This window comes from Rhinolophus hipposideros (genome assembly GCF_964194185.1).
Source record: "Rhinolophus hipposideros genome assembly, chromosome: 13".
Taxonomy (NCBI): Eukaryota; Metazoa; Chordata; class Mammalia; order Chiroptera; family Rhinolophidae; genus Rhinolophus; species Rhinolophus hipposideros.
In genome coordinates this window covers 7,593,331-7,618,051 of record NC_138059.1, presented here as the reverse complement: position 1 = coordinate 7,618,051, position 24,721 = coordinate 7,593,331, and the positions used below count along the sequence as shown (strand labels likewise).

Genomic DNA, 24,721 nt, shown 5'->3' with positions numbered 1-24,721 from the left:
GGTCACTGATTATCCCACAGAGTCGAGTCTCTGTTTACACGTCCTACTGTCACATTCGAAAGGGACCTTCTCAAGGGCAGGGAGTAGGCCTTATTTTCGCTTCCCAGTGCACCCTGTACATAAGAGATGGTCGATAAATGTTTGTGAAAGAAGAGAACCTCAAATCACATCTTTGACCTCGTGCATTCAAACACCAACGAAACCATCCTTGTTCTAAAAAAAATTAAACCTTTTTTATTAGTATATTTATTTTATATATAAAAGAAATACAAAAAAAAGAAACACAAAGAAAATGCTTTTATGGCAAATCGGACTTGTCGGGGCCTTCGGCTTGGGGTCCAGGCTCCGACCCGCTGGGTGCCAACAATGTCCGCCGGTTGTAATGGCCTTTGATGATCCCTGGGTTGTTGTTCTCATTGAGCAGCTGCTTCTGCCTTTGCCTGTTGAGGGACTGGACAAGGCCGAGGACGACGGCGGCCAAGGAGTACTGCCCGGGCAGTCTCCTCGGGGGCAGGATGAAGGGGTTGGGTTGCACTCTTCCCAGGAGAAAGTACGTTTTGATTTTCCCTTCCTGCTCACTGATGCCCTTCACGTAGATCTCCCCTCGGTAGTCGAAAGCGAAGCCCTGGTCCTTCAGGATGAGATAGGTCTCCTCGGGGACTTGGATCCTGCCACTGACCCCTGTGCTGTCCATCCGACTGGCCAGGTTCACGGTTTTGCCCCAGATGTCATACTGTGGCTTCTTCGCGCCGATGACACCAGCTACCACTGAGCCGTGGCTGATTCCTGGGAGGGAACCAAAGGAGCAGGAGGTGAGAGAAGCGGGACAGCCCCAAGGTGGCTGCAGCCCTGCAGGGCAGCCGTCGGGAAGGGTGTGATCTCTGCGGATAAATCGCAGGGTCCTCATCCCGCCTCCATCACTTATTAGATATGTGACCTGGGTCACCGACTTCACCGAAACAGACCCCCCTTTTCCCCATCTGTGAAGTGGAAATAATAAGAGGAAAATGAAACGGGACAGTATAAGCAAAGCCACTGGTGTAGTACCTGACAACCAGCGAGCACTCGAGAGAAAGTCATTATTCTCACACAGACGCTGACTACTCTCAGAGGGTGGGATGGACAGGGCACTGGACCAGGCGCCGGGACGCTGGGCTCTCTGCAGTGACAGCGCTCTGGGAGCTTGGGCAGATCGTTTCCTTCTCTGGCTCACTTCATTCCTGAGATCATGTCCTTGGTCCACAGTGACAGCCTCCTAATGTGCTTCCCTGTGTCGCCCGGGTCCTCCCGCAGACCACGGTCACACTGCTGCCAGAGCACGAGGGACTCTCGGACGCCCATCTGATCAAGTTACAACCCACGTGCACACCCGCCCGGCTCCTTTGCGTGCAGGATAATGCCCCCGCTCCTCAGAGTCCTGGGCTTCTCAGACCCGGCTCTTCCCTAACTAGCCAGCCTCACTTGTCATCACCCTGGGCCGCACGTTGCCTGTATCCGGACTGAACTCGAGAGTTCGCCGACCCGCCGGCCAGGTCCCCGCTTTGTGCCTTTGTCCTTGCCTTTCTCTCTGCTTGGACTATTATCTCCTCCCAATCCCACTGTTGATTTGGCAAATGTTTTTAAAGATAGTTTCAATGCCTCCTCCTTTCTGTAAAAAGACTTGTCGTCCAGAATTGATAGCATTTTACTGAACATGTTCGTGGGCATGCATGTCTCCTTCGAATAGAACCTGTCATCCATTCCACAAACTGACGAGGCACCTGCGAGGTGGCAGTGCTGTTCCAGGCACGGGGGACGTGATGGGAAAGAAAAGAGACCTAGCCCTGGCCCCCAGGGAGCTTACCTTCTCCTGGGGAGGGACAGGAAGTAATACAAATGTGATATAATATCAATGAATGATAAAAGTTATAAAGGAAAACCAACCAGGTCACAGGGATAGAGAAATATGGGAGGGGGTGCATTTTGGAGTTGAGTAGGTCTTTCTGAGCTGAGCTCTGAAGAAAGTGATGGCACAAGCCATGTAGATATCGGGGTTATCATTCTAGGCAGAGGCAAGAGCAAACCACCCGCCCGCCCCACCGCCATGTACGCATATATAAGATATAATTGTGAAATCTGAGACACAGATCTTGCAGAATGCATGGGAATCGTAAGGATGGCTACTCTTTAAAACGTGCAGAGCTCTTTTTATAGCCATTATCCCATTCACTCCTCATGTTACTACTGTGAGGTAAGCAGGAGAGGTAATACTATCACGTCCAGGTTACATGAGAAAACCAACACTCAGAAGGTTGACAGGACTTGCCCAAAGCCCTAGAGCTGCTGACAGCAGACCCACGGCACAAACTGAGATGCCCAGTGCAGTTGGGAAAATAATTTTCTAAGCCCTGAACGATGCCCGCTGTAGAATACGGCACGCCAGGGGTTGGCCCTGACCCCGGCAACGTGTCCTGAATTTACGTAGATGCCCCTTTGTTCCGGGTTACAGGCCTGCTTTGTACTCGAGGTTCAATTGTGTAGTCAATTATTTCAGAAAGGACATGTAGAGTCGATGGGAGGTGTGGGAACAAGCCCCGAACATCCCGTCCACAGATGAAAAACGTAACATATTACTTCTTTTAGTTCAATGTGTGGAATCCCTGGGATCTGACAAATCCGATGTTGACCTTTTTTTCTTCTCCCCAGCAGCTAAGGGAGAAGCAAATAAAATAAAATGGCACACCAGCCAGAGGAATTCAAAATATGACACTGCAGCCAAAGTTGCTTTAGATTGTACCCCGGCAGTCAGAAGGTGACCGGTCTCGGGAAATCCTGGAGCTGCTGCTCGGGTCACCTTTTGGCTGTGTGATCCTAAGCTGGCTACTCCTCTTCTCTGGGCCTGAGTTTACCCATCTGTAAAATGAGTACACAGACTAGAGCAGGGGCTTTCAGACTGTATTTTAGGAGGCCCTCGAGCCTCAGCACAGCTGCCAAAGGAACTGGCAAGTTACACAAATTATAAAAGGATGATTGTCCATGTTGCTATGACTTGTGTTGTCACTTTGCACCAGGATGTCTCTGAGCTCAAAGGAAGGCTGAGCTGCGTGGCCGAGTGAAGTGCTGTCTGACACCCTCACGAGTGGAATCCTGCTTTGGCCGTAAGGCATTATCCCCAGAACGGGAGCGCAGTCCACTGCCTGCCAGCTTTGGGGGACACGGAAGTCAGAATGAAATGACTGACGAGTCAGCTGCCTCTCTGAATAGGGCCTTGGGTGGGTGGGATACTGGACAGTCGGTGGGAAGAGAGGGGGGAACTGTGTTTTTGTGTCTGCTTTGTATTTCTGCACACCGGCCAGGGACCTTCCCTGGCTTCTAGCACCTTGAGAGAGACGATGCCAGGGGGACCCACGCTGCCCTTGCCACCGTTCTTAGGAATGTCGCATGAAGCCTGCTGCATTTTGTAGGAAAAAGCTTTCCTGGCAGGATGCCCAGGGCACGGAGAGCCTGATGGGCGGGGCCAGCCAGCTCGGAGGGGACCCCACATGCCAGCTGTCCAGCGCTACTCACCAATACGGAGCTCGAAGTTGTTGAACGAATGCTTGTTGATCTCCTGTATGCTTTCGGTCAGGGCGAGCGAGAAGTCGGCCAGGGCACACAGATGTCCCCACTTGTCTTCACATTGCTGCCACAGACGCCAGAGAAGAAGTCATGCATAGTGGCCCACGTGAACATGCTGGCCGCAGGGGCCCGCTCTCTGTCCTAACCCCACCCACACAGCCCTTAGAAAGAAATAACCAGGTGTGTGAGCTCCTGGGGTCTCACGTCCCCAGCGTCCAGAAACATGGGGCAACAGATTTCTCAGGGGAGTAGAATATGTGTGGCTCATTGTAGTCCTTCCTCCCTCGTTTGTTTAGGTCAATGCACCCTGAATTCCTGAGTCTGCTCACTGGGGTGTGTGTGTGTCTGTCTGTGTGCACACGGGCTCCTCTGTTTTCCTGTGTAGTGTTTCCAGTCCAGGAACCATGTCTATTTCCTTTGAAGAGCACTCAGTGTCTGTCTATTTAAGGTTGGTTTCACATAGACATCTGCTCACGAAATTGCTGAGGGGAATGCCTGTGAAGCTCAGTTTCCTCATCTATAAAATGGGCCTACGCATCAATCCCCTGCCTGTCTCACAGGGACTGAATGAGACTGCGTGTGAAAAAATTCTGTGCCCCGAGAGAGCCGGGTAGAGGCTGGCAAACAGTCTCGGCAAAGGGCCAGACAGCAAATATTTTAGGCTTTGTGGGACCTCTGGTGTTTGTCCTGGCTACTCAACACTGCTGTTGCAGTTTGAAAGGAGCCACAGACGAACTACAAATGAATGGGTGTGGCTGTGTCCCAATTAAATTTGATTTACAAAACCAGGTGGTTGGCTGGATTTGGCCTGCAGGCTGTCCTTTGTGGGCCCCTGCCGGAGAGCGGAGAGCGCCATGCATGTGTGCCCGGTTACTGTCTTGCCAGATAGTTACTCTTCTAGGTTTTTAGTTGGGAAGAAAACAAGAGAAGGACGAGAAGAAGGGATGAGGATTCCTTCTCCCCAGTCACTTAGACTCATATCCACGTGACATCGATTGAGGACCTACTAAGTGCAAGGCTTTGTGTGGGGAGCATGACATCATTTCAGGCAATTCATCCACTAACTCTGGAAGGTAGATGTTAGTGTGCCACTTCACATTAGGGCCTGGCACACAGCTGACACTCAAAAGAGCAGGAGTTACTGCTGTTGTTGTTGACGTTACGTATTACTTTTGGAGGAGAAAACAAAAGTAAGCATAAGAACACAGGCTAGCATCGGGTTTTGTAAGCCCACAACTAAATCACGAGGGTTCTTCTTCGCCCTGACTTTGTTCATCAAGGGGACAGTGAGGTTCTGAATAAAGCCTAGACGTGTCTCCATCATAAAGAAGCATCGTGTCACCCAGTGGACGCGACTTACCTCGAGAACAATACACAGCCCACAGGTAGAATATCCAGTTCCTCAGAGTTTCTCCCTCCCAGTCCCTACGCCTCCTGGTGACGGTGGCGGTAGCGCCCTCAGCCATGTGACACTGGCAGGCCCCTGCCACAGGCTGTGGTTGAGTCCAAAGAGTGCCTTTACCTGTTTTACAGGTGACAGGCCTGACACGGCCATGTACGTGCTGCCAATGGTCTTAATCTTCTCAATGTCTTGAAACCGGTCTTCGCCGAGCAGCTGAAATGACGGAGGCAGTGGTGTTGGACCCGGTGTGCATCCTTCCAGCAGCCCGGGGCTCTTGGCAATAGTCCCCCAGCCCACCCGGGGGATCTACCCCGACTGGTTTAGCGCCCATGAGGTAGTTACTCTTCTCTCTGGAAGTCATGCCTTCAGAGAGTCAACATGCATTTACTGAGCAGCTGCTAAGTGCCAGGTGCCAGGACGGTGTGACCAGGTACTCTTTAAGGATGAATCTGTTTCTGTGAATCTGTGACATAAACAAAGCTACTTTATGAGCTTCAAGGAGAAATCACGAATGTTCCCGGGTCCATCAACATATCTTTTTGGCTTTACATTAAACTTGTATCTTGAATCCCAGCAGTTCTCTGCCTGTAACCTGGTCTAAGCCGCCGTTAGCTTATACCTACCTGCCGCGACCACCCAGCTGCTCTGGCCCTTACCCCTCACACCCAGCACGGCAGCCAGGGTGACCCCATTCGAATTTAAGTAGGGCCATATCCCGGCGCTGTGCAAAACCCGCCTGTGGCTTCCCGTCCCACTCAGGGTCAGAGCCACAGTCTTCACTATGACCTGCCCCTTCTGCCATGCTCTGTCCACTTTGCTCACTCTGCTCCAGCCACACTGACCTCCTTGCTGATCCTAATGACCTCAGGACCTTGACATTTGCTGTTCCCCCGATGGGGCAGTCTTCCCTCAGGGGAAGACCGTATGGCTCGTCCCTCACCTCCTTCAGGTCTTTCCTCAAATGCCATCCCTCTGGCGTCTTGCTGACCACCCCATCCAAAACTGAAGACACATCCCATCCCTGGGGCCACCTACACTATAGGATAAGGAAGACAGATGAAACCAGCATAGGAGACGGTGAAGTGGAAATAAAACCCTGAGCGGGCAGACGTCAAGTGGGGAACAAAGAGTCCCAGGAGGAAGGAGCAGTCCCCTGGATCAGAAGCTGCCGATGGGCTCAGGCTCCATCTGAAGTCACTCCCTTGAGATCTCATCATATCTCAGCTTTCCACATAATCTCTTTGCTGAAGACTCCCAAACGTATGTGTCCTCCGTGATCTTCAGACTCACCTACATCATCGCTAAGCGACATCCCCATTACAGGTCTAACAAGCACCTCCAATTTCCCATTCCCAAAGCTACGCCCTCCGTCCCCTCCCCCCACCTGCCATCTTAATTAATGGTGTTTCTATTTTCCTAGTTGTTCTGCATAAAAACCTCATAACCCACAGCGATCTGTCAGAAGCTCCTCAGCTGCACCTTCAAAGATACCTAGATTCTGTCTCTGTCCCACTCCTCAACTGCACAGGTCACATATCCGGGAAGCCGGCCCAAAGTGCAGGAGCTAAGTTCAAAACTCAAAGCCCTGCTCCCAAGTCTAAACTCTGGCCTCTAATTTCCTTTTGTTGGCAGGTATTTGGATGTAACTTCTGGTTCTCCAACTCTTCGCCTCCCTTTCAGATTGTAGTGTCCTCAGGGGCTCATGCCATCCAGGAGGGGGGCGCAGACAGATGGGCAAGACGGAGAGGACGCGGTGGGTTTTCTACAGACCATATTGCTGCAGGCTCTTCTCAGCATTAAGCAGGAGCTAAGAAAACTTGGAAAATTCCAGCTCGAGAGAAACTCTTCTGGGAAACATCAACAACACAGGCAGGTGCTTTTGTGATTTGCTTTTTTGTGTGCGTGTGTGTGTCACTTGATTCACAGCCGAGGCAGGCTTTGTTCATTACGTTCGCTTCTTGAGCTGAGAAAACTGCTGCTCTGCCCTGGCTGAGAGTCTGTAAATGGTGCCCAGGGCAGGAAGTGGCTGCAGCAGCCGGCACATCCTCAGCCTGGGATCCTGTCTGACATGTGCCCTCAGACACCTCCAGCAGGTTTGGTCTCTGAGCAGCCCTTCGGCTGTTGATATGTTAGCTCAGAGGTCTCGGCACGCCTGCCTCTGGTTGCCCACCTCCCTCCCTCTACCTCCTTACAACTACATTTCCCTAGCTTCCTGCGGGGAGGGGCTCTCCATCCTCTCTTCTTGTGGGTACTACTTGGCTGAGGGCCAATTCCAGGCCTAGGCAAAGCTGCCTCCTCCTCAGAAGCTGATTAGGAGGCAGCACGAGTTCCTTATTTCATTTAATATCCATGCAGCAAATTTATCTACTCTGCAGCTAAAAGCGTCTGGGGCATGAGGGGTTTCTGAGCAGCCCCTTTATTAATTTGCCGGTCTGCATGGAGCAGTGAGATGTGAGAGCGCTCTTCCACCTTCGCGGGGGTGGGGGTGGGGTGGGGGGTTTAGGGGCTATGGGGCGAGGGACCTGGCCTCGGGTATGGCAAACCCCGTCTTGGAATGCATGCTTCCGTGCAATGTTCTGCTTTCCTCTGAGCCAGGAAAGACTTTCGCATGCTCTCAGGTTCCAGGGGTAAGTGTATCAGCAAGCAGGGCAGCATGACTATAAAAGTGAGCACCAGGGCGTCTGGCTGGAGACCGGCCAGGACATCATCTAGAGGGCCACTCCTGACCCAGATAAAGAAGGCATGTCTGGGTGATCCACGGAAAGCTACCAGTACTTGGGGTTGGCAAGCCAGAGAATGTATTTCCCTTGTTGATGACATTCTCTTTCCTCTTCCTCTTCCTCGGCCCTTCTACTCCCCCCCCCCATTCCCCGTCCCCCTCGTTCTCCTCCACAATCTTGTTCTGAAGATGACAGCCTCCTAGACCCCTTTGCCTCTCCAACTTCCCCTGCAAGCACCCATCTCTACCACGAGGGGCGCTGTCCTCCATCTCTGTACTATTTTGGAAGACCCCGGGTGTTTACAATTTGGGGCAGGGAGGTGGGCATTTAGTTCAAATTTATTACCATTTTAAAACATGCTAGTGAGCACTTTGGGGAGATGGAGTGCTATAGAGGTAAAAGTACACCAGAGCCTGAGGTCTCAACCTTCAGGCAGATTATTTTTAACAGAGCTGTTTTTATGTTTTTACTCGAAAGCACGTTTTAGACTGCACTAGTCCATCTCCACCTTCCCTTCTGCCAGCTGGTGTTTGCCTCTCGTTACACAATTAATTAATAAAGCATCCGTTATGAGCGTCTCTTATGTTCTAGGCACAGTGCTAGGCTCTGGGGACCTCCCGCGATACGTAGGAGTGTACTTTCCAGCTGCCTGAGTTTATGGCCTGGCATGGAGGATGGGAATAAAGGTGCTATTACCACATAATCGCCCTCCATTCCCCATACAGCAAGGCCCTCTGTACCAGTACACTTACCATTGACTCCTTGGTAAGTCGCCCTGTCTCACTGGTCTGTGAAGCCATGAAAGGCGGATGTGACTGTGTCTCACTTATCTTGGCCCCACTCCCATCCCTAGGACAACTAGCGGAGCCATCGTTGTTTGACTGCAAAACCAGCACCGTGAAATGCCACTTCAGGGACGACCAGGGCAGCACAGTGCGGACAAAGCAGACAGTACGGCGGACCTGGCTGTAAATCTGGGCAGTGCCACTGAGTGGTGGCGAAGCCTGGGCACTGCTGGTGTTTCTGAGTCTCGGTTTTGGTTCTTTAAAAAATGAAGGTTCATGATTCCTCTCCTATCCTGGGGGTGTGGTGTGAGGAAGAAATCACCACTAAATGTGATAGAGTGACACTATGTAGTGAACACCTACAGAGATTAATAAGACGGGTCGCTGCCCCAGAACTCAGTGGGGGTGTGGGGGGTGGCAGATGTGTACACCGAAGGGTTTCAGGCTCTATGACGGCAGCTTTATCAGAGACTCAATTTTTCATTGAAAAAGGAGTGACAACATTTCCCTGTTAGAGAGGGGATTAGAAGAGGCTTCACAAGTAGAAATAATGTTTGAACTGACTGTTGAATGACTATTAGGTTTTCTTTCAAGGGAGAGAGAGTGGGTGTGGTGAAGATGGCATAGTATCTGGGCAGAAAGAGCAGTGTGTGGAATGGCCAGAGGGGCTTGAGGGCTTGTAAGTAGCTAGATGGGGCTGGACAGGGGTCAGCGGGCATGCAGTGGGCGGTAAGGCCGGAGAGAGTACAGGAAGTGCAGAGCCTCAGGTGACCTTCTGAGGACCAGGCAAAGAGGAGCCACTGAAAGGCTGTGGGTTTCAAAGGCATGTGACCAAATACTCCCGCTCTTGGTGGTGGTTGGTGGTGCGGTGCAGGAGGGAGAGCAGTTAGGAGACGACTGCAGTCATCCAGGTGAGAAATAATACAGCCTAAAGCAAGACCAGGGCAGCTCTGGTGGTGAGAAAGAGGCAGGTCTGAGCGCTATTAAGAAGAAGGAATGCACAGGACTCGGGAGCTAAATGGCATGTCGGGGCCAAGAGAGCGGACGTGGTTGCTGGATGCTGTTGGTACCCTGCCCAGACCTGCTTTATGGGGCCGAGCTCCAGAATGCCGAGAGGGCTGCCTGCTGATAGTGCATTGCTGTACGCTTTCTGGAGAATGGCCCTGGGTCCATGGGAGGCCCCTTGATGGTATGCATCTCCACCAGGACAGCCCACACAGTCAATGGCTGACCAGCGCAGGGGTACAAAAGCCTGCCCCTCTGCCTCAGTGAGAAACAACTCTGGGGTACCGCTTAGGCTCCTGAGCTCCCCGGGGATCGGACTGAGGCTGGACTTGAGCTGAACCTGCATCTTTGCGTGGCTTCTTCCCCAGCATTCTCTCATTTGGCCACTTCTCTTCTCAGGCTTAGGCCAGTGGATAGGCATTGGTGCCCTCCTTCAAGTTGGGGGATGGGGAGGAGAAGGCCCACTCCTGCCAAGTCTATTAATATAATTAAAGTGCAACATGAGTACCCCCACCCCCTGCACACACACGTTATATAGTCTTTAAACTCATGGAGGCTGGAAGAAGAAAGTACTACCTGGAATATATTGTTGACCTCCCCGCCCCCAAGGAAGAAACCATAGCATTTGCCTCATGTGATAATTGTGACAGTTAGATTACATAGTGCACGTTCGTGTCTGTAATGCGGCCTGGAATTCTGTAAGTGCAAAACACGGCCATTGCTACAAGGGACAGCGTAATGCTCTGACGGGGGTGGCCACTGGGCTGTAAATTCCTGAGCCTTCCATTTACCTCATCGAAGTCAGCGATGATTTCATTCAGCAGGCGCAGGCACTCCACACCTTGGTTATTCATTTCGGTCTGAGAGTAAAAGTCTGCAAACCCTGGGATGGAGGCGAACATGACCCCGACGGCGTCATAGGATTGAGAATACAGCTCCTGCACAGGGACACACAGAGGGACAGCCAGAAGCGGTCATCAGAGGTGAGGCACTGCCATGATTGCCCCCCCGTGTGGACACTCACCTGCACCCATGCACAGGTGCCCACAGAAAGGTCAGAGCAGGGCCTCGGACACCATCACCTCCACATCATACCCACAGCGTCAACACCAGATGGACCGAGACCACTGGAAATTCATGGTCTCCAGCCTCAGCGAGGCCCTGAGTTCCGCCTGCCTGTCCTTCCGTCCTCAGCTTCCTTTTCTGTTCTCCCCAACGGCTAGCCCAAGCCACCCCACTCTCCTTGTCATCGATTCCTCCCAGGAGATAGAGGGTCCTGTCTCTTCAGTGAGAAAGCTGAGGCTCGGTGTTCCAATACGCAAACACTGGTCTACATTCATATGGATTTTCCTCTCTTTTGCTGCAACTCCAGACGATGCGCTTTTCCTTCTGCTGAAGGTCAACGCTTCTACCTGACCGCTCGACCCCTTTCTAATGTCTTCAGCAGCTTCTCCCCCTCCAGTGAACCCTTTCTTTCTTCTTTCTTTTTCCTCCACCAGCACGTCCCCCTCTCATTGTCTCCTATGAGAATGTGCCCTGGATCCTGCAGACACTTGCGATTACCAGCCAGTCTCCATTTTCGCCCAAACTTCTCGAACTAGCTTTCTCCACTGCCTGTTCCCACTCTCTCAGTGTTTACTCACTTGTCAGGTTGAGATGACAGGACTGGGGAACAGGCCAGACTGCCAGCCAATGTGGAAAAGTCACTACACAAACCTCAGGTCCCATCTGCCTGGATACCTGTGCAGCTGGGTGTAGTGCTCTCTCCCAAGAGTGTGTGTTTCTTGACGTTTATGCTTTCAGTCGCCCACAGAAGTGACGAGTCTGATGATTTCTGTCCACTCTCCTGCCTATGTGGGTTTCCTAGGACCACCGGCAGGCACATTACTTGTACCTGAATCGTCATCTCAAGGTGTGCTTCTGGAAGGAGCCAAACAAAGACACGTCTGTTTCACCCGTCACTGCTTTTATTCCTACTGTCTGTTCCTTGATGGGGCAAACCCTTCCTTTCTGTGGTCGGCCTCCCTAAGCAGGCTAACGCTTGTTTTCTGCCTTCGCTAACCACTGGATAGCACGTCTCCTCCACACCTTCCCAGACTCGCCGATGGGTCAGGGGGCTGAGCTGGGCGCTGTGGCCTGCAGCTTACCGCCTGCACTGCTGCCTTCATGTCCATCACTTCCTTCCTGTGTGGACTCCACGAGGGCAAAGCCTCCATACCCTTCAGCTTCGTGCATTCACACCATCCGGTTAATAGTACGGGGATGCCTGCAATATAACGCATGCCCTGTGCAGGGTCTGGTGCAAGGTATACGCTGCAAACTGTTTGTTGAGTGAATGACTCCCCAGCTTTTGTAGGTAACGTGTATCCCCCCACTTTCCAGATAAGGAAAATGAGACAGAGAGGAGTTCAGTCGTCGTTTGGGCTCCCACAGCTGGTAGCAGAAGAGCGAGCATTAGAAGACCCCAGGGCCTTCCCCTCTCTGCTCACGGGGGCTTGGCTTCTCTGCCTCTAATGCCCCGGTCTGAGAAAGATGGTGTCTCTGATCCACAAGCAGTCGGTCTTGAGCTTTTAAGTGTGGCTGAATCTGCACAGGTGCCTGCACTAGTCCTGTCCAAGACAGCACAGGTAGCTGGTGGCTGGCTACACTGGGCTGTGGGGTGGGAAGAGCACACATGGCAGCCAAGGAGACGTTCTCAGGGGAGGCCATTCCCCTTGACCTTGAACAATGGAGTGATACCACAAGAAGAGCTTGACTCTGCCTTACGGCTCAGAGAACCTGCATAAGCAAGCTTCCAGAAGCACATTCCCCAAATAACTGATTTGGAGGACTAAAAAGTAAGTCTCTGTTTACTCTACGACCTTTGTATTAGTTTCCTCAGGCTGCCACGACAAAGCACCACAGAGCGGGTGGCTCAAACAACAGACATGTCTTTTCTCACAATTCTAGAGACCAGAAGTCCAAGGTCAAGATGGCAGCAGGGTTCATTTCTTCCGAGACTGCTCTTCCTGGCTTGAAGATGGATGTCATCTCCCTGTGTCCTCACATGGTTTTCTTCTGTGGGTGTCTGTGTCCTAATCTCCTCTTCTTAGAAGGACACTGGCCATATTGGACTAGGGTCCCTGTGCCATGACCTCACTTTAACTTAATCACTTCTTTAAAGATCCTTTCTCCAAAGACAGTTGCATTTGGAGGTACTAGGGCTTAGAATTGCAAAATATGACTTGTGAGGAAACACAATTCAGTCCGTAGCACCCGTATTTCTATTTTCTGCTTAAAATAGAGAAAAAAAGAGAAAACCCTACCCCAGCACGCTGAAACTCATCCCATCATTATGGAGTTGGCCAAGTCCCCTCCCACTTCAGTTTATACTTGGTGACATAAAATGAGTGGTCACCAGAGGTTTCTTAATCATCGGTGCGCTTGAATGTTCCATGAATCCTACCGCCTCCCACACTCTTCTTAGCTTGAGTTCTCAGCCTTTGTTAACACTTCGAATGTTCTGATTGCTTAAATAATAACGTTAGTAATATCAGCCACAGCTACTGAGCACGTACTGTGTGACAGAGGTGACACAGATTACGGCACAAACATCATCTCATTTAATGCTTACCATGACCCCATGGGGTAGATACAGTTAGGATCCTATTTTATTTGTGGGGACATCGAGGTCCCACCGTTGGTAAGAGGTAGAGCTGGAATTCATAACCAGGAAGTTGACTCTAGAGCCCATGCGGCTCTAATAAAAGTAACAGTAATAATAACAGCCACAACCACAACAATAATAACCACGGAAAGCAGGATAATGTTGAGAAATAAATGCCCCTGGAATTGGAAACTGGTTCTGGTACGTCCGTCTGCCACTGGGGGAGGCCCGCCATGCATAAACTTGAACACATACGACTTGAGCTCAGGTCTTGACTCTGCGTGCCCTGTTGGAGGCTGGAGGTGTGAGAATGGGGTGGGAGGACACCTCCCCTCGTCAGGTGGCTCTGCCAGATGCCATCTGATGGAGAGAATGGCCAGGAGGAGCTGGACCCAGAACACTGGCCTTTCTCTGCTGAACCTGCCTTGGATCAGGCTGCATGCAGTGGGCACTTCATGTGTTCTTATCCAATTTAATTCTCACATCAACTCAGCAAGGGCAGTGTTATTTCCTCATTAATTGCATGAAGAAATGGACTCGGAGAGGTTGGGTAAGTTGCCGTAGGTCACACAGCTAGTTAGTGGCAGGGATGGAACTGGAGTCATACAAACTGTCTAGCACCTGAGACAGCTGCCCTTGTTAGTAGCCTTTCAGCAGCTCCTAGTAAAGCCACCACAGGAGACCGGGTTTCCTGGGACTCGGCAATAGCCTGTGGGACACAGATGACCCAGCCCAGCTGGCTTTATCTGCAAGAAAGTCCCTGCCTATGGGTGGTGAGTGCTATTCTAATCCAGAAGAATAGGATGTCTGTCAGCAGAATAGCGGAAGCTGCCAGAACCTTTGTGTGGGTGACACAGCTGGAACAGATTTGGACAGGAGATTTCAGGGGGTGAGGCTCTGTCCACCGCCCTATGTTTGGATGGTCTGAGTCACCGCTTGTCACTGCCTCTTCTTCTCTCCCACTCATGCGAGGTGGAGGAAGAAAAAAACCATAACATTTGGCTTTGAAGCTGCACCTACCTGGGTTTGAATTCAAGCTCACTACTCACTAGTTTTGTGACCTTGGGCAAGTTCCTTTACTTCTCTGAGCCTCAGTTTCTTCATCTATGAAATGGGGATAATCATTCTTACCTCCTAGTTTCTCACATCTGTGAGCACTGCTGTGGCCAGATGAAAGCTGGGACCCAAACTCACAGATGTGTCTCCCAATCAGAGTTTCAGAGATTTATATCATCCTAGTCAGATTTGTAGCAAGAGGGGAAGCTTAAATTGCCTCGGACAGTAACAAAGCATGAAATTGGGAGTTACTGCAGGCCCAGCAGTCCTGCCTCTGCCTGTCATCCCTGCATATTTTACACTACTCTGTCTCTCTCGGCACACACACACACACACACACACACACACACACACACACCCTAATCTGGCCAAATTCTCAGAGCCAGCAGAGGCAGCAACATGGTCGGGAGGCAGTGTGGCCCAGATGGGAGAAACCTGAGGGACTGGATTTGAGTCTCAGCTTTGCTTCAATACAGCGAGGCGTGTCATGGACCATTCTGCACCCCAGGTCTTTCTTCAATAATGTGGGGTTGACAGGACGCTTAAGGTTGTGACTAGAATGACAGATCATGTTCATCAGTTGCCTGTCTCAGTACCTGGCATGCTATAGGGGTTCAGTAAATGGTGTTTCATCACAATGTGAAAATTCTCTAGGCAAGGTAAAAGCTTCCTGCACTTCAGCCTAGTCAGGTGTGAACTCTTTAAATATTTATAAAACCGCCGATAAGTACGGGAAGACATTTTATTGACAATGTCGTTTACACACGAGGAAGGCTGATCCTGCCATTCCTTTTGCTCAGTGGGTGTTTGGCCTGGAGAACAGCTGACGACCCGGAGTGTCAGCATCAGTGGTTGGTTTCCTTCCTTTCAGGATGAAGTCATATCCTGTTGCCCCTCCCCACTGGTCCCAAATCCCTCATGGTTTTGGTGTGTTGATTGCAAAGCAGCTTTCCTTTCATTTCTCCTTGGGTTTTTCCTCTGAGGGCTCTCGTGTTTCACCCGCTCCTTCTGGTGTTCATGCTTGGTGCACACTGATATTCTCTCTGCTTTCTGGGCTTCGTCAAGAAGCTCTTGCCACAAAGTCCCTGACCTTAGGGAGCCTGAGGGAACCAGACCTGAACCGAATCCCAGAGAACTCCATCTGTTGAGGAGGGTGGGTGGTGCCTTGATCTGCATCCAAGAGACCCTCTAGGCCTCCGTTTTTCAGGAGTTGACTGTTCAAGCAGCAGATTACTCATCCCCTGACTTCTCTCCCATTGATCATTCTGTGGTGGCTTGGATGGGGAAGGGACCCTGTAGGCCTCACCCAGTTCTACCCTAAGGCAAGGGTTACAAACCCAAATGTCCTTATGGGACCAGCAGGTAACATAAGTGTGAAGGCACAGGTGGTTACATCAGAGAGCCTATTCCATGCCAAAAGGCATCAAATCTACAAATTAAAACAAATCAGCAAACCAACAAACCAACCAACCAGCCAACGAGCCAACCAACCACTGCACGGTTCCCCTGACTACACCTGCCCTCCAGTCACTGACTAGCAGGTGGTCTGTACCCGTCCATAGGAGCACCAATCAACCACAATGAGAAGCACCCTTGCGTGCTCAGTGGTCATCTCTCTGTCCCCACATGAATGTAAGCTGGGTGACGGCAAGTCGGACCTCGTATGGTTCTAGTGATGCCTCTTTCACAGTCTGTGCCTGTAAATATTTGTTGAATGTTTGTTGTGACTCAGCTCCCTGAAAAGTTTAGTCAGCCTCACTCCAAGTTGCCCTTTCATGGCCAAAGGCTACCGCTTGCACTTGGCCAGAGATCAGCCCTCAAGCCAGCTGTGAACGACGAAACAGCCCTGTAAGGTTGACTATGCGTTACCACACTTGCTGGCCCCTCGGTAGGGCACAGTGGTCTCTTCCTGACTGGCCCCTGCCTGCGTCTGCGGCTGCGTCCCCATCATCCCCAGCTTCCTCGCTGCGTCCTGGCCACACTGTGCTGCCAGCTCGCACCAAGTGTCCTTTGGCCTCTGTGCTTCAGCACACCTGTTTCCCCCGCTTGTAGTGCTACCGCACCTTGTCTGTCCAGTGCCGGCCTGGCACATAGCAGATGCTCAATTAGTGTTTTACGGAGGGCCACTGAACAAATGCTTTTCTCCTCGTCCAGCAGACAAAGCACAGCCGACGGCTCCTCCAGGAAGCTTTCTCTGATCGTCTTACCTCTAACCTGCGGAGGAGGTGATCCATTTCCTCCACGATTCTCTGTCTCATCTGTGATAAGGAGTAAAACACCAGCCTTTCTGGATCATGACGAGAATTAAGTAAGTGAATGCCGCCAAGTGACTGGCCCAGAGGGGGCATTTACTGAAATGGAAGTGCTTTCTCCTTCCTCAGGATGGCAGTTCCACTGCCACTCAAACCAACGTTGGGGAAAAGAGGTGATGAGTTGACAGTTCCCAAGGGGTCCCACTGGCTTTGTCATCACTGGGTCTGGAGGGTTTCAGAACATCACTGGGCAGATTTCCAACATGCTTCCATCTACGGCTCACGTCGTACCTGGCACATTGAGTCCAGGGACCCACCAAGTACTTCCAGGGACCCGTCAGATGTCCACAGGTGTGCCCACGACAGGGGTTACCAAATAAAACAGACTACTGAGGAGCAATGGGACCATCTTTTCTAACAATTCATGCAGTCAAATGACCAGGCAACTCCAGTGGCTGAGTGAGTGACGCTGCTTCAGGCCCTGCCCTCCAACTCCTGGACCCTTCATTCCAGCTTCTCTGCACTCAGAGCTCCCCATCATGGGGTTTCCTGGGAAGTCACTCTGTACCTCCAACCGGTAACTGTGTGACTTAGGACAAAGTTCTGAAACTGTCTGAGTCTCACTGAGTTCATTCATAAAGTGAGGAAAAGTATTACCTTATTCCATCGATCAGCACCCCTCTATCCCTACCCACATCTGATCGTGATGCTTTCCAGGCACGTGAGTACTTTCTTACTCACAGGACAATGCCTGACCCGTAGCAGATGCCAAATCGCTTGGGTCTCTGAGGTGCTCACTGCTGGGCAAAGATGAGTGAGTGAGGAAATAATACTGGCAGCTGGCCTGACCTCACTGAGTGGCCCTTCAGAATACAGTAAGAAAAACTGATTTAAGTCAAAGAGCATTTTGAGCACCTCCTGCATGGTAGGCAGAGTGTTCAGAAGCCATGTCTCTCTCTCTCTCTCTCTCTCTCTCTCTCTCTCTCTCTCTCTCTTTCTCTCTCTCTCTCTCTATATATATATCTAGATATGGTTTCTGAGCACTTCGTGTATATATATACATATATATACACACACATAGATTTTTTATTATAATACTCTTATTACTTTAGCAACTGTGGTAAAATACTTGTAACATAATTTACCATCTTAGTGTACGCTCAATGACAGTAAGCACATTCACAGTGTCGTATGACCATCACAGCCGTCCATCTTCACAACTCTTCATCTTGCAAAACTGAAACTATGCTCATTAAACAATAACTCCCTTCCCACTCCCCCACACCCCCGCCAGCCTGTGGGAACCACCATTCTACTTTCTGTCTACGAATGTCACTTCTCTAGATACTCATGTAAGTGGAGCCTTATAGGATCTGTCCTCCTGTGTCTGGCTTATTTCACTCAGCATAATGTCCTCAAGATTCATCCATGTTGTAGCAGGTGCCAGAAGTGCCTTCCTTTTTAAGGCTAATATTCCACTGTGTGTAGATACTGCATTTTGTTTATCCATTCATCAGTCATTGGACACTGGGTCGTTTCCATCTCTTGGCTATTGTGAATAATGCTGCTATTAATAGGGGGTCTCTTCGAGACTCTGCTTTAAATTCTTTTGGGTATATACCCGGAAATGGAATTGTTGCATATATATGTATATACAAAGGGTGCCAAAAATGTACTCATATTTTAAGAAAGGAAAAAATTGTATTAAAATTGTAATACAATGAATGACACTAGCATTTATTTGATTAACGCCATCTTTTGAGCAAACATCATACTATATCTTGCTACTGTAATTCAATTCAACTTTGAAAAACAATACATAGATAACATCTCTTAAAATATGTACATTTTTGGGGCGGCCGGATGGCTCAGTTGGTTAGAGTGCGAGCTCTGAACAACAGGGTTGTCGGTTTGATTCCCACACGGGCCAGTGAGCTGTGCCCTCCATAACTAGATTGAAGACAATGAGCTGCCCTGAGCTTCTGGAGGGGCGGCTGATGGCTCAGTGGGTTAGAGCGTGAGCTCTCAACAACGAGGTTGCCGGTTCAATTCCCTCATGGGGTGGTCGGTTGCGCCCCCTGCAACTAAAGATTGAAAATGGCAACTGGACTTGGAGCTGAGTTGCGCCCTCCACAACTAGATTGAAGGACAACAAATTGGAGCTGATGAGAAACACACTGTTCCCCAATAAAATTTATAAAAAAAAAATGTACATTTTTTGGCACCCTGGGTATATATATAATTTTAAAATATGTGCACACACACACACACACACACACATATATATGTGTGTGTGTGTGTGTGTGTATATATATATATATATATATATATATATATATATATATATATAAAACTTTAAAATTCCAGTTTAGTCTTGTAATGGAGATCTTACATCTATCTTATAGATGAGGGACCTGAGGCTGGGTGGCCGTGTGTGAATTTCACGGCGCTCGGCAGCTGGCATGGCCTGGTGCCACGTGGTAGGCCTGGCCTCCATTCTCACGTGCTCACAGGAGGACAGTGGAATTCTCTCAGAGCTTGGGATCAGTGTGTCCCACTGTACCCCACCCACTGCCACCCCTTCTCGCCGGCCAGACAAGCCTGGGCTCACCTCATTGTCTCGGTCTTTCTCCAGGAAATGGCGGGCCACGTGGCTGGGTAAGATATTCCGAAGCATGTTTTCATTGTGTTCCCTAAGCTCCTTCATCTCGTTGATCTCCTCTTTGGCCTGAACTCGCCACAGGAAATCCAGGCGGGCTGTATACTCCAGCTGCAGTTCAGGTGAGAGAAAGAGAAGATACAGGTAGACTTTCATGGTATGGGTTTCAGGCACACACATGTGGCAGATGTGTGTGGGGGGAGGCTTCTCAGGAACCCTTCACAAATAAAACAGGGCCTCATCTGAACACTGGAGGAGGCATTTTGCCTGCGGCCAAGACATGAGAGGCTGATCAGACTTCACAGGGGCTGTGGATCTCCTCTTCCTAGCACTATGGCACCTGGTATTTTTAGAACTGTTTGTGTGATCATCTGGGAATGCCTGTATCTTCTCTTAGATTATAGATGCTATGAGGTAAGGGGTCCTCTCACCTGATCAACATTAATTACATCCTTACCATGCAGCAACATGCCTGACACAGGGCAGGTGTTCAGTCAATATTTGTTGACTCAACAAAGAAATCACAATAATGAAAGCCAGTGAACACTCAGATGGTGCTTATTATGTGCCAGGCATTGTTCTGAGCAATATATATTGTATTCACCCCTTTCATTCATACAACCACCCTAATAGGAGGGTATTATTATCAATCCTTATTTTACAGATGAGAAAATGAAAACAATCATGGGTAAGTAACGTGAGCAAAGTTACACACTAGTTAGTGGGGAAGCCCGGATTTAGGATCAATGCCACAGTACGGCCCCAGAGTCTGAGCTCTTATAATCCCTAGGCAATAAGGAAGAAATGGATGAGCTGATAGTGCAAGGATCGTGGATTTAGTTGAGATACAAACATGGCATGGAGTCCTGGTCTCACTTCAAACACTATAACCTGGACTCGTGACTGCATCTCTGTCTCCTCATCTCTAAACTTGGGAAGAACACCAATGACCACACGAGACTGGAAGAGGAATCGTTTAGGAAGTTATAGATAAAGCACGTAGCTCATAGTAGGTCCTCAGTCCACACTTGTTCCCTCTTGTCCTAGCTTCCCTTTGCATTGGAAAGTGGGGAAAGAATCCCACATATTTACCACAGCTTCGCGGTGTCATTATTTCAAAGTCTTTAACTGTGGAAATTAATAAGATGTTGCTCTGTTAAACCCATGGCTGGATGCCCTGAATTCAAGGGCTTAAAAATTCAGCTGGTTCCTTTCCTTTGTCTTATGTGAAAGCCTCAGTGGATGACAAAAATATGAAAAGGCAGAGGCATCAGGTTATTCATTCAGCAGAATTCGTAATAGCCAAACCTGGAAACAACCCAAGTGTTCCTTTTGTTGGGTGAATAAACTATTGTATACAGCTATAAAAAGAAAGGAAGAATATTTATCTATACTTTGATGGACTGTCTCCAATTGGAGGCAGAGAAAAGCATGCATAGTATGCCACCATTGAGCTAAGGAAGGGAGATATCTCCATTTCTCCATTTCTCTGTCTCTCTCTGTCTCTCTGTCTCTCTGTCTCTGTCTCTGTATCTCTCTGTCTCTCTCTGTCTCTCTCTCTCTCTCTCTATATATATATATATATATATATATATTTCTTTATTTATTGACAAATTGAAGTACAAAAAATAAAAAGTGGAAAACCATAAAAAATCATTATTGATGAGATGAGGAAGGGAAGGAATAAGGTAGAGGAAGACGGATAGAATTTAAATTTTTAAAATTGCATCTTGTTTTATAAACTTGATTCTTGAAACAGAAATATTTTACTTAACTACAAAAATACATAGATTTTAAAAACTCTGTGAAAACAAACAACTAAGCAAATGAACCTACATGTATAACCACATGGAAAGGAACTATTCCAAACTTCTTTTTTTTAAATTATTATTATCATTAAATTTTTTACTGGGGAATGTTGGGTGACAGTGTGTTTCTCCAGGGCCCGGCAGCTCCAAGTCAAGCTGTTGTCCTACAATCTAGTTGTGGAGGGTGCAGCTCAGCTCCAAGTCTAGTCGCTGATCTCAATCTTGAGAATCTTTAGTTGCAGAGGGTGTAGCCCACCATCCCATGCAGGAATTGAACCAGCAACCTTGTTGTTGAGATCTCGCCCTCTAACCAACTGAGCCATCCGGCCGCCCCACCTGCAGCTAAGGGGCAGCTCGTTGTCTTCAATCTGGTTGTGGAGGGCGCAGCTCATTGGCCCATGTGGGGATCGACCGGCAACCTTGTTGTTGAGAGCTCGTCCTCTAACCAACTGAGCCATCTGGCCACCCCCAAACTTCTTTTAACACAATAATTTGATGGCACATGCATAGAGGGAAATGCTCTAAGGATGAAAAGAGCTCAAAACAAATCTTAAGAATCTTTAAACTATTTACACCAGCCATATCATAGGCAGTAGTGTTTGTGTTATTGTTCTTAGACTATTGTGTGTGAATTGTAGGATAAAGTTAACGAGTATTTCTATCAGTGTCACTGAGCACTGTAATTTTGGGGAAGGGAAAAAGGAGATGCAGATGAAAGGTTGATGAGGTTAAGTGAAAAGCCTGCGTCCTGACTATGAAATGGAAGCGTCACTATGAACTCATGACATAGATGTATTTCCTAGCTCTGCCCACCGAAGTCAAGGACTAGAAACAATGAACACCTCTTAGCAGTAAGCACTCTCAGAGTCCAGACTGTGGCTCCATAATAGCAATTCCTACAAAAATCACCTTGTGCTCTTTGCAGAACAGGCTGAAGTTCAGGGAAGAAAATGTACAAGCCTGGAACATCTTTTCACACCTGAAGGCAAGGAGACTGACTACCAGAGTCGACTGGGATTATGACGAAGGGACTCAGAAGTCAATGTGAATAGATAGGCGCCCTTTGTCAAAGATGTAACAAGTTGAACCTTAGTAAGAACAGTAATTGCAACGGATTGAAACACAGCAGTATGTTAAAATGCTCAAGTTCATAATGACACTTAAAAAACAAAACCTCACTGATCACCTCTTGATGATGCTCTAAAAAAGAGTTATTAGAAAATGTAAAAGTTATTAGAAAAAAGTTATTAGAAAATTTAATGGGAACAAATTTATAGGGACAGAACTAAGCATTTATCCTGCTTTTGCTTTAGGAGATGTACTTCGAGGTAACAAATAGTTGGTGAGGAGAAGGTTCTCTATTAAAATATGTTCCCGGTCATAAATTATGGAGTATTGATAGGATTGGAATATTACCACCTATAAAATAAATAAATAGAATAGGCTTTTATCAATAGCTGCTCACACCACAAAAAAGAGAGACAAGCAGACATTATGTGTCCCGTATAGTAGTTCACAAAATGAACCAATAAAATATTTTTGCAGAAAAATACTGAATTTGAATCTAACCAGTTTCTAGACATAACTACCAATACAGGAAAAAGAAAGGACAGAGGAATGCATTAAATAACCCTAGAGGTGTAATCAACAAACTCTGGATGGGGAGATATTTTGGAGGTCAGATGGCTCTCAAAAAAATATTGAAAGAAAGAAAAACGATGGAGGGTGATCCTATAGATTAAAGGAGATTTAAGAGACATATAAATCTGTCATATAAATCCACAAGGACAATATGTGGATTTTATTTGGATCCCAATTCAAACAAACAAAAAATTTCAAGTACTTAAGAAATTCAAACATTACCTGGAAGTTTGACAAATGTTAAAGATTTACTGCTTTCTCTTTTAAGATGTATTAATAATATGATTAGATTGAATTCTCTATCTTTTAGATACATATTGAAGTATCAACTGATACAGCGATAGGACATCTGAAATTTGCTTCAAAATAATTGGGAAGGGGCAATAAAAAAATGGATAGGGATATAGATGAAAAAAGACTGGATATGAGTTAATGATCATTGAAGGTGTGGGTTCATTATACTATTTTATATGCTTTTATATACTTTTAAATTTTCCATAAGAAAAAAGTTTTTAAACATTTTGAGTGGAGACAACAGGTTGTATATAAGAATGCTAATTCGGACCATTTTGCCAAGTTGCTGTGTGACCTTGGGAAAGTCATTCAATTTCTTGTATTTTGGTTCTCCTTCTAAAAAATAATAATCACCCAATCATGGGTAATTCAAGAGACATGGATTATTATATGGTTCTGTTGCATGGACCAAATGGCATGCATGTAAAAGAATTCTGAAATGTTTAAAATGCATTTTTATAAGGTATTACTGTAATTTAAATCATCTATGGATGAGGGCAGATCCAAGCTGTGTTTTAAGTTTTTTCCCTCCAGGTTCAAGAGCAGCAAGGTTTGATTTGTCAAGTTGCCTCTGTCAAGTATAGACTTTTCTTGTCCACAACTATTTCCAAATGAAAGGCTTTCTTCCCCCCTTAAAAATTCAGGCTTAATTGAAGCAAGAGATGATTTTTCATTTATTTTCTGTTGAAATACTCTCATCTAACTGAATTCAACTCAGAAACATGAGTAGGGAAATCGGAGTACTTGAGACTATCTCAGCAAGAATCTTCCAGTTACAAGACAGGACGTATGTTACATTTCAGCCAGGTGACTGCAGGGTACTGCCTCTAAGTCGTGACCATAAAGTAGTGCTACTCCCAACGCAGGCATGTCTCTCGACAAAGCAAGTCTCATAAGGGGGGCATCACATATCATTAGACCTCCACGGAAGGAAAGCCGTCCTCTTATTTTACCAAATATCTAGTGTGGGGCCGGCCCGGTGGCGCAGGCAGTTAGAGCTCCATGCTCCTAACTCCGAAGGCTGCGGGTTCGATTCCCACATGGGCCAGTGGGCTCTCAACAAAAAACAAAAAAACAAAAAACAAAATTATCTAGTGTACCTACTATGTGCTGGGGGGAAGATGAGTGAAACTCAGTCTCTGCCTTTGATTTACTCATAGCCAAGTGGTAAAGAGAGAGCACAAAAAAGGAAAAAGCATTTCAACACAGTATGATTTGAGCAGACCTGGAGAGAAAAGCAAAGCATATGGAAGGCATGGGCACAGAGGTTTTATAAGTGAAAATCCTCCAGCATTTGCTCAGGAAATGTCAATTGAATTGGAATTGCACTCTTTTTTACATTTTTACTAAACCACTGGGGAACTGGCTATGTGAAAAGAGTACCAAGGGAGCTAATTCATACTGTTCGTATGTTCCATGCCAGGCTCTTATCACATAATGGTAACAGTGGCTGAGCTCTTGCCGTGGACCAGGCACTGTTCTAAGCACTTCATACATATATCTCATTTGATCACACAGCAACTCAACAAGGTAGGTACTTTATTATCCCCATTTTACAGGTAAGGAAATGCAGGCACAGTAAGGTGAAGTCAGTTGCCCAAGGTCTCACAAATAGAGTTCAGCTCAGGGCACTGGACTCCAAGCTATGACTCTTAACTCCTACGCTACGTATAAATGTCTTCATTCAGCCGTTCTCCCACTCTTGATAGAGAACTATCATCCTTTTCATTTTATAGGTAAAAAAATGACAGCTCTTGGAGCTTGAGTCTCTCAAGGTCCCTCATTCTCCCAGAGGCGTTGCTGGGACTCAAATTTAAGACTATTTGGTCTAAGACTTGGGTGTTTCTTTCTAACCT

At 47.9% G+C, this 24,721-nt stretch overlaps 1 protein-coding gene across 2 annotated transcripts in view; it reads right to left on the bottom strand.

Annotated features, from left to right (window-relative positions):
* Positions 1-216: 216 nt before the first annotated feature.
* ADCY8 (adenylate cyclase 8) overlaps positions 217-24,721 on the bottom strand; it is a 171,613-nt gene continuing 147,108 nt past the window's right edge. For both annotated transcript variants that reach the window (XM_081070317.1, XM_081070318.1), the window contains 5 exons: positions 19,075-19,233; positions 10,301-10,447; positions 5,120-5,212; positions 3,547-3,661; positions 217-786 (listed from right to left, as the gene is read on the bottom strand). In XM_081070317.1, the coding sequence (XP_080926443.1) occupies positions 299-786; positions 3,547-3,661; positions 5,120-5,212; positions 10,301-10,447; positions 19,075-19,233 (1,002 nt within the window). In that variant the 3' untranslated portion in view covers positions 217-298. The remainder of the gene's footprint in view (positions 787-3,546; positions 3,662-5,119; positions 5,213-10,300; positions 10,448-19,074; positions 19,234-24,721) is intronic.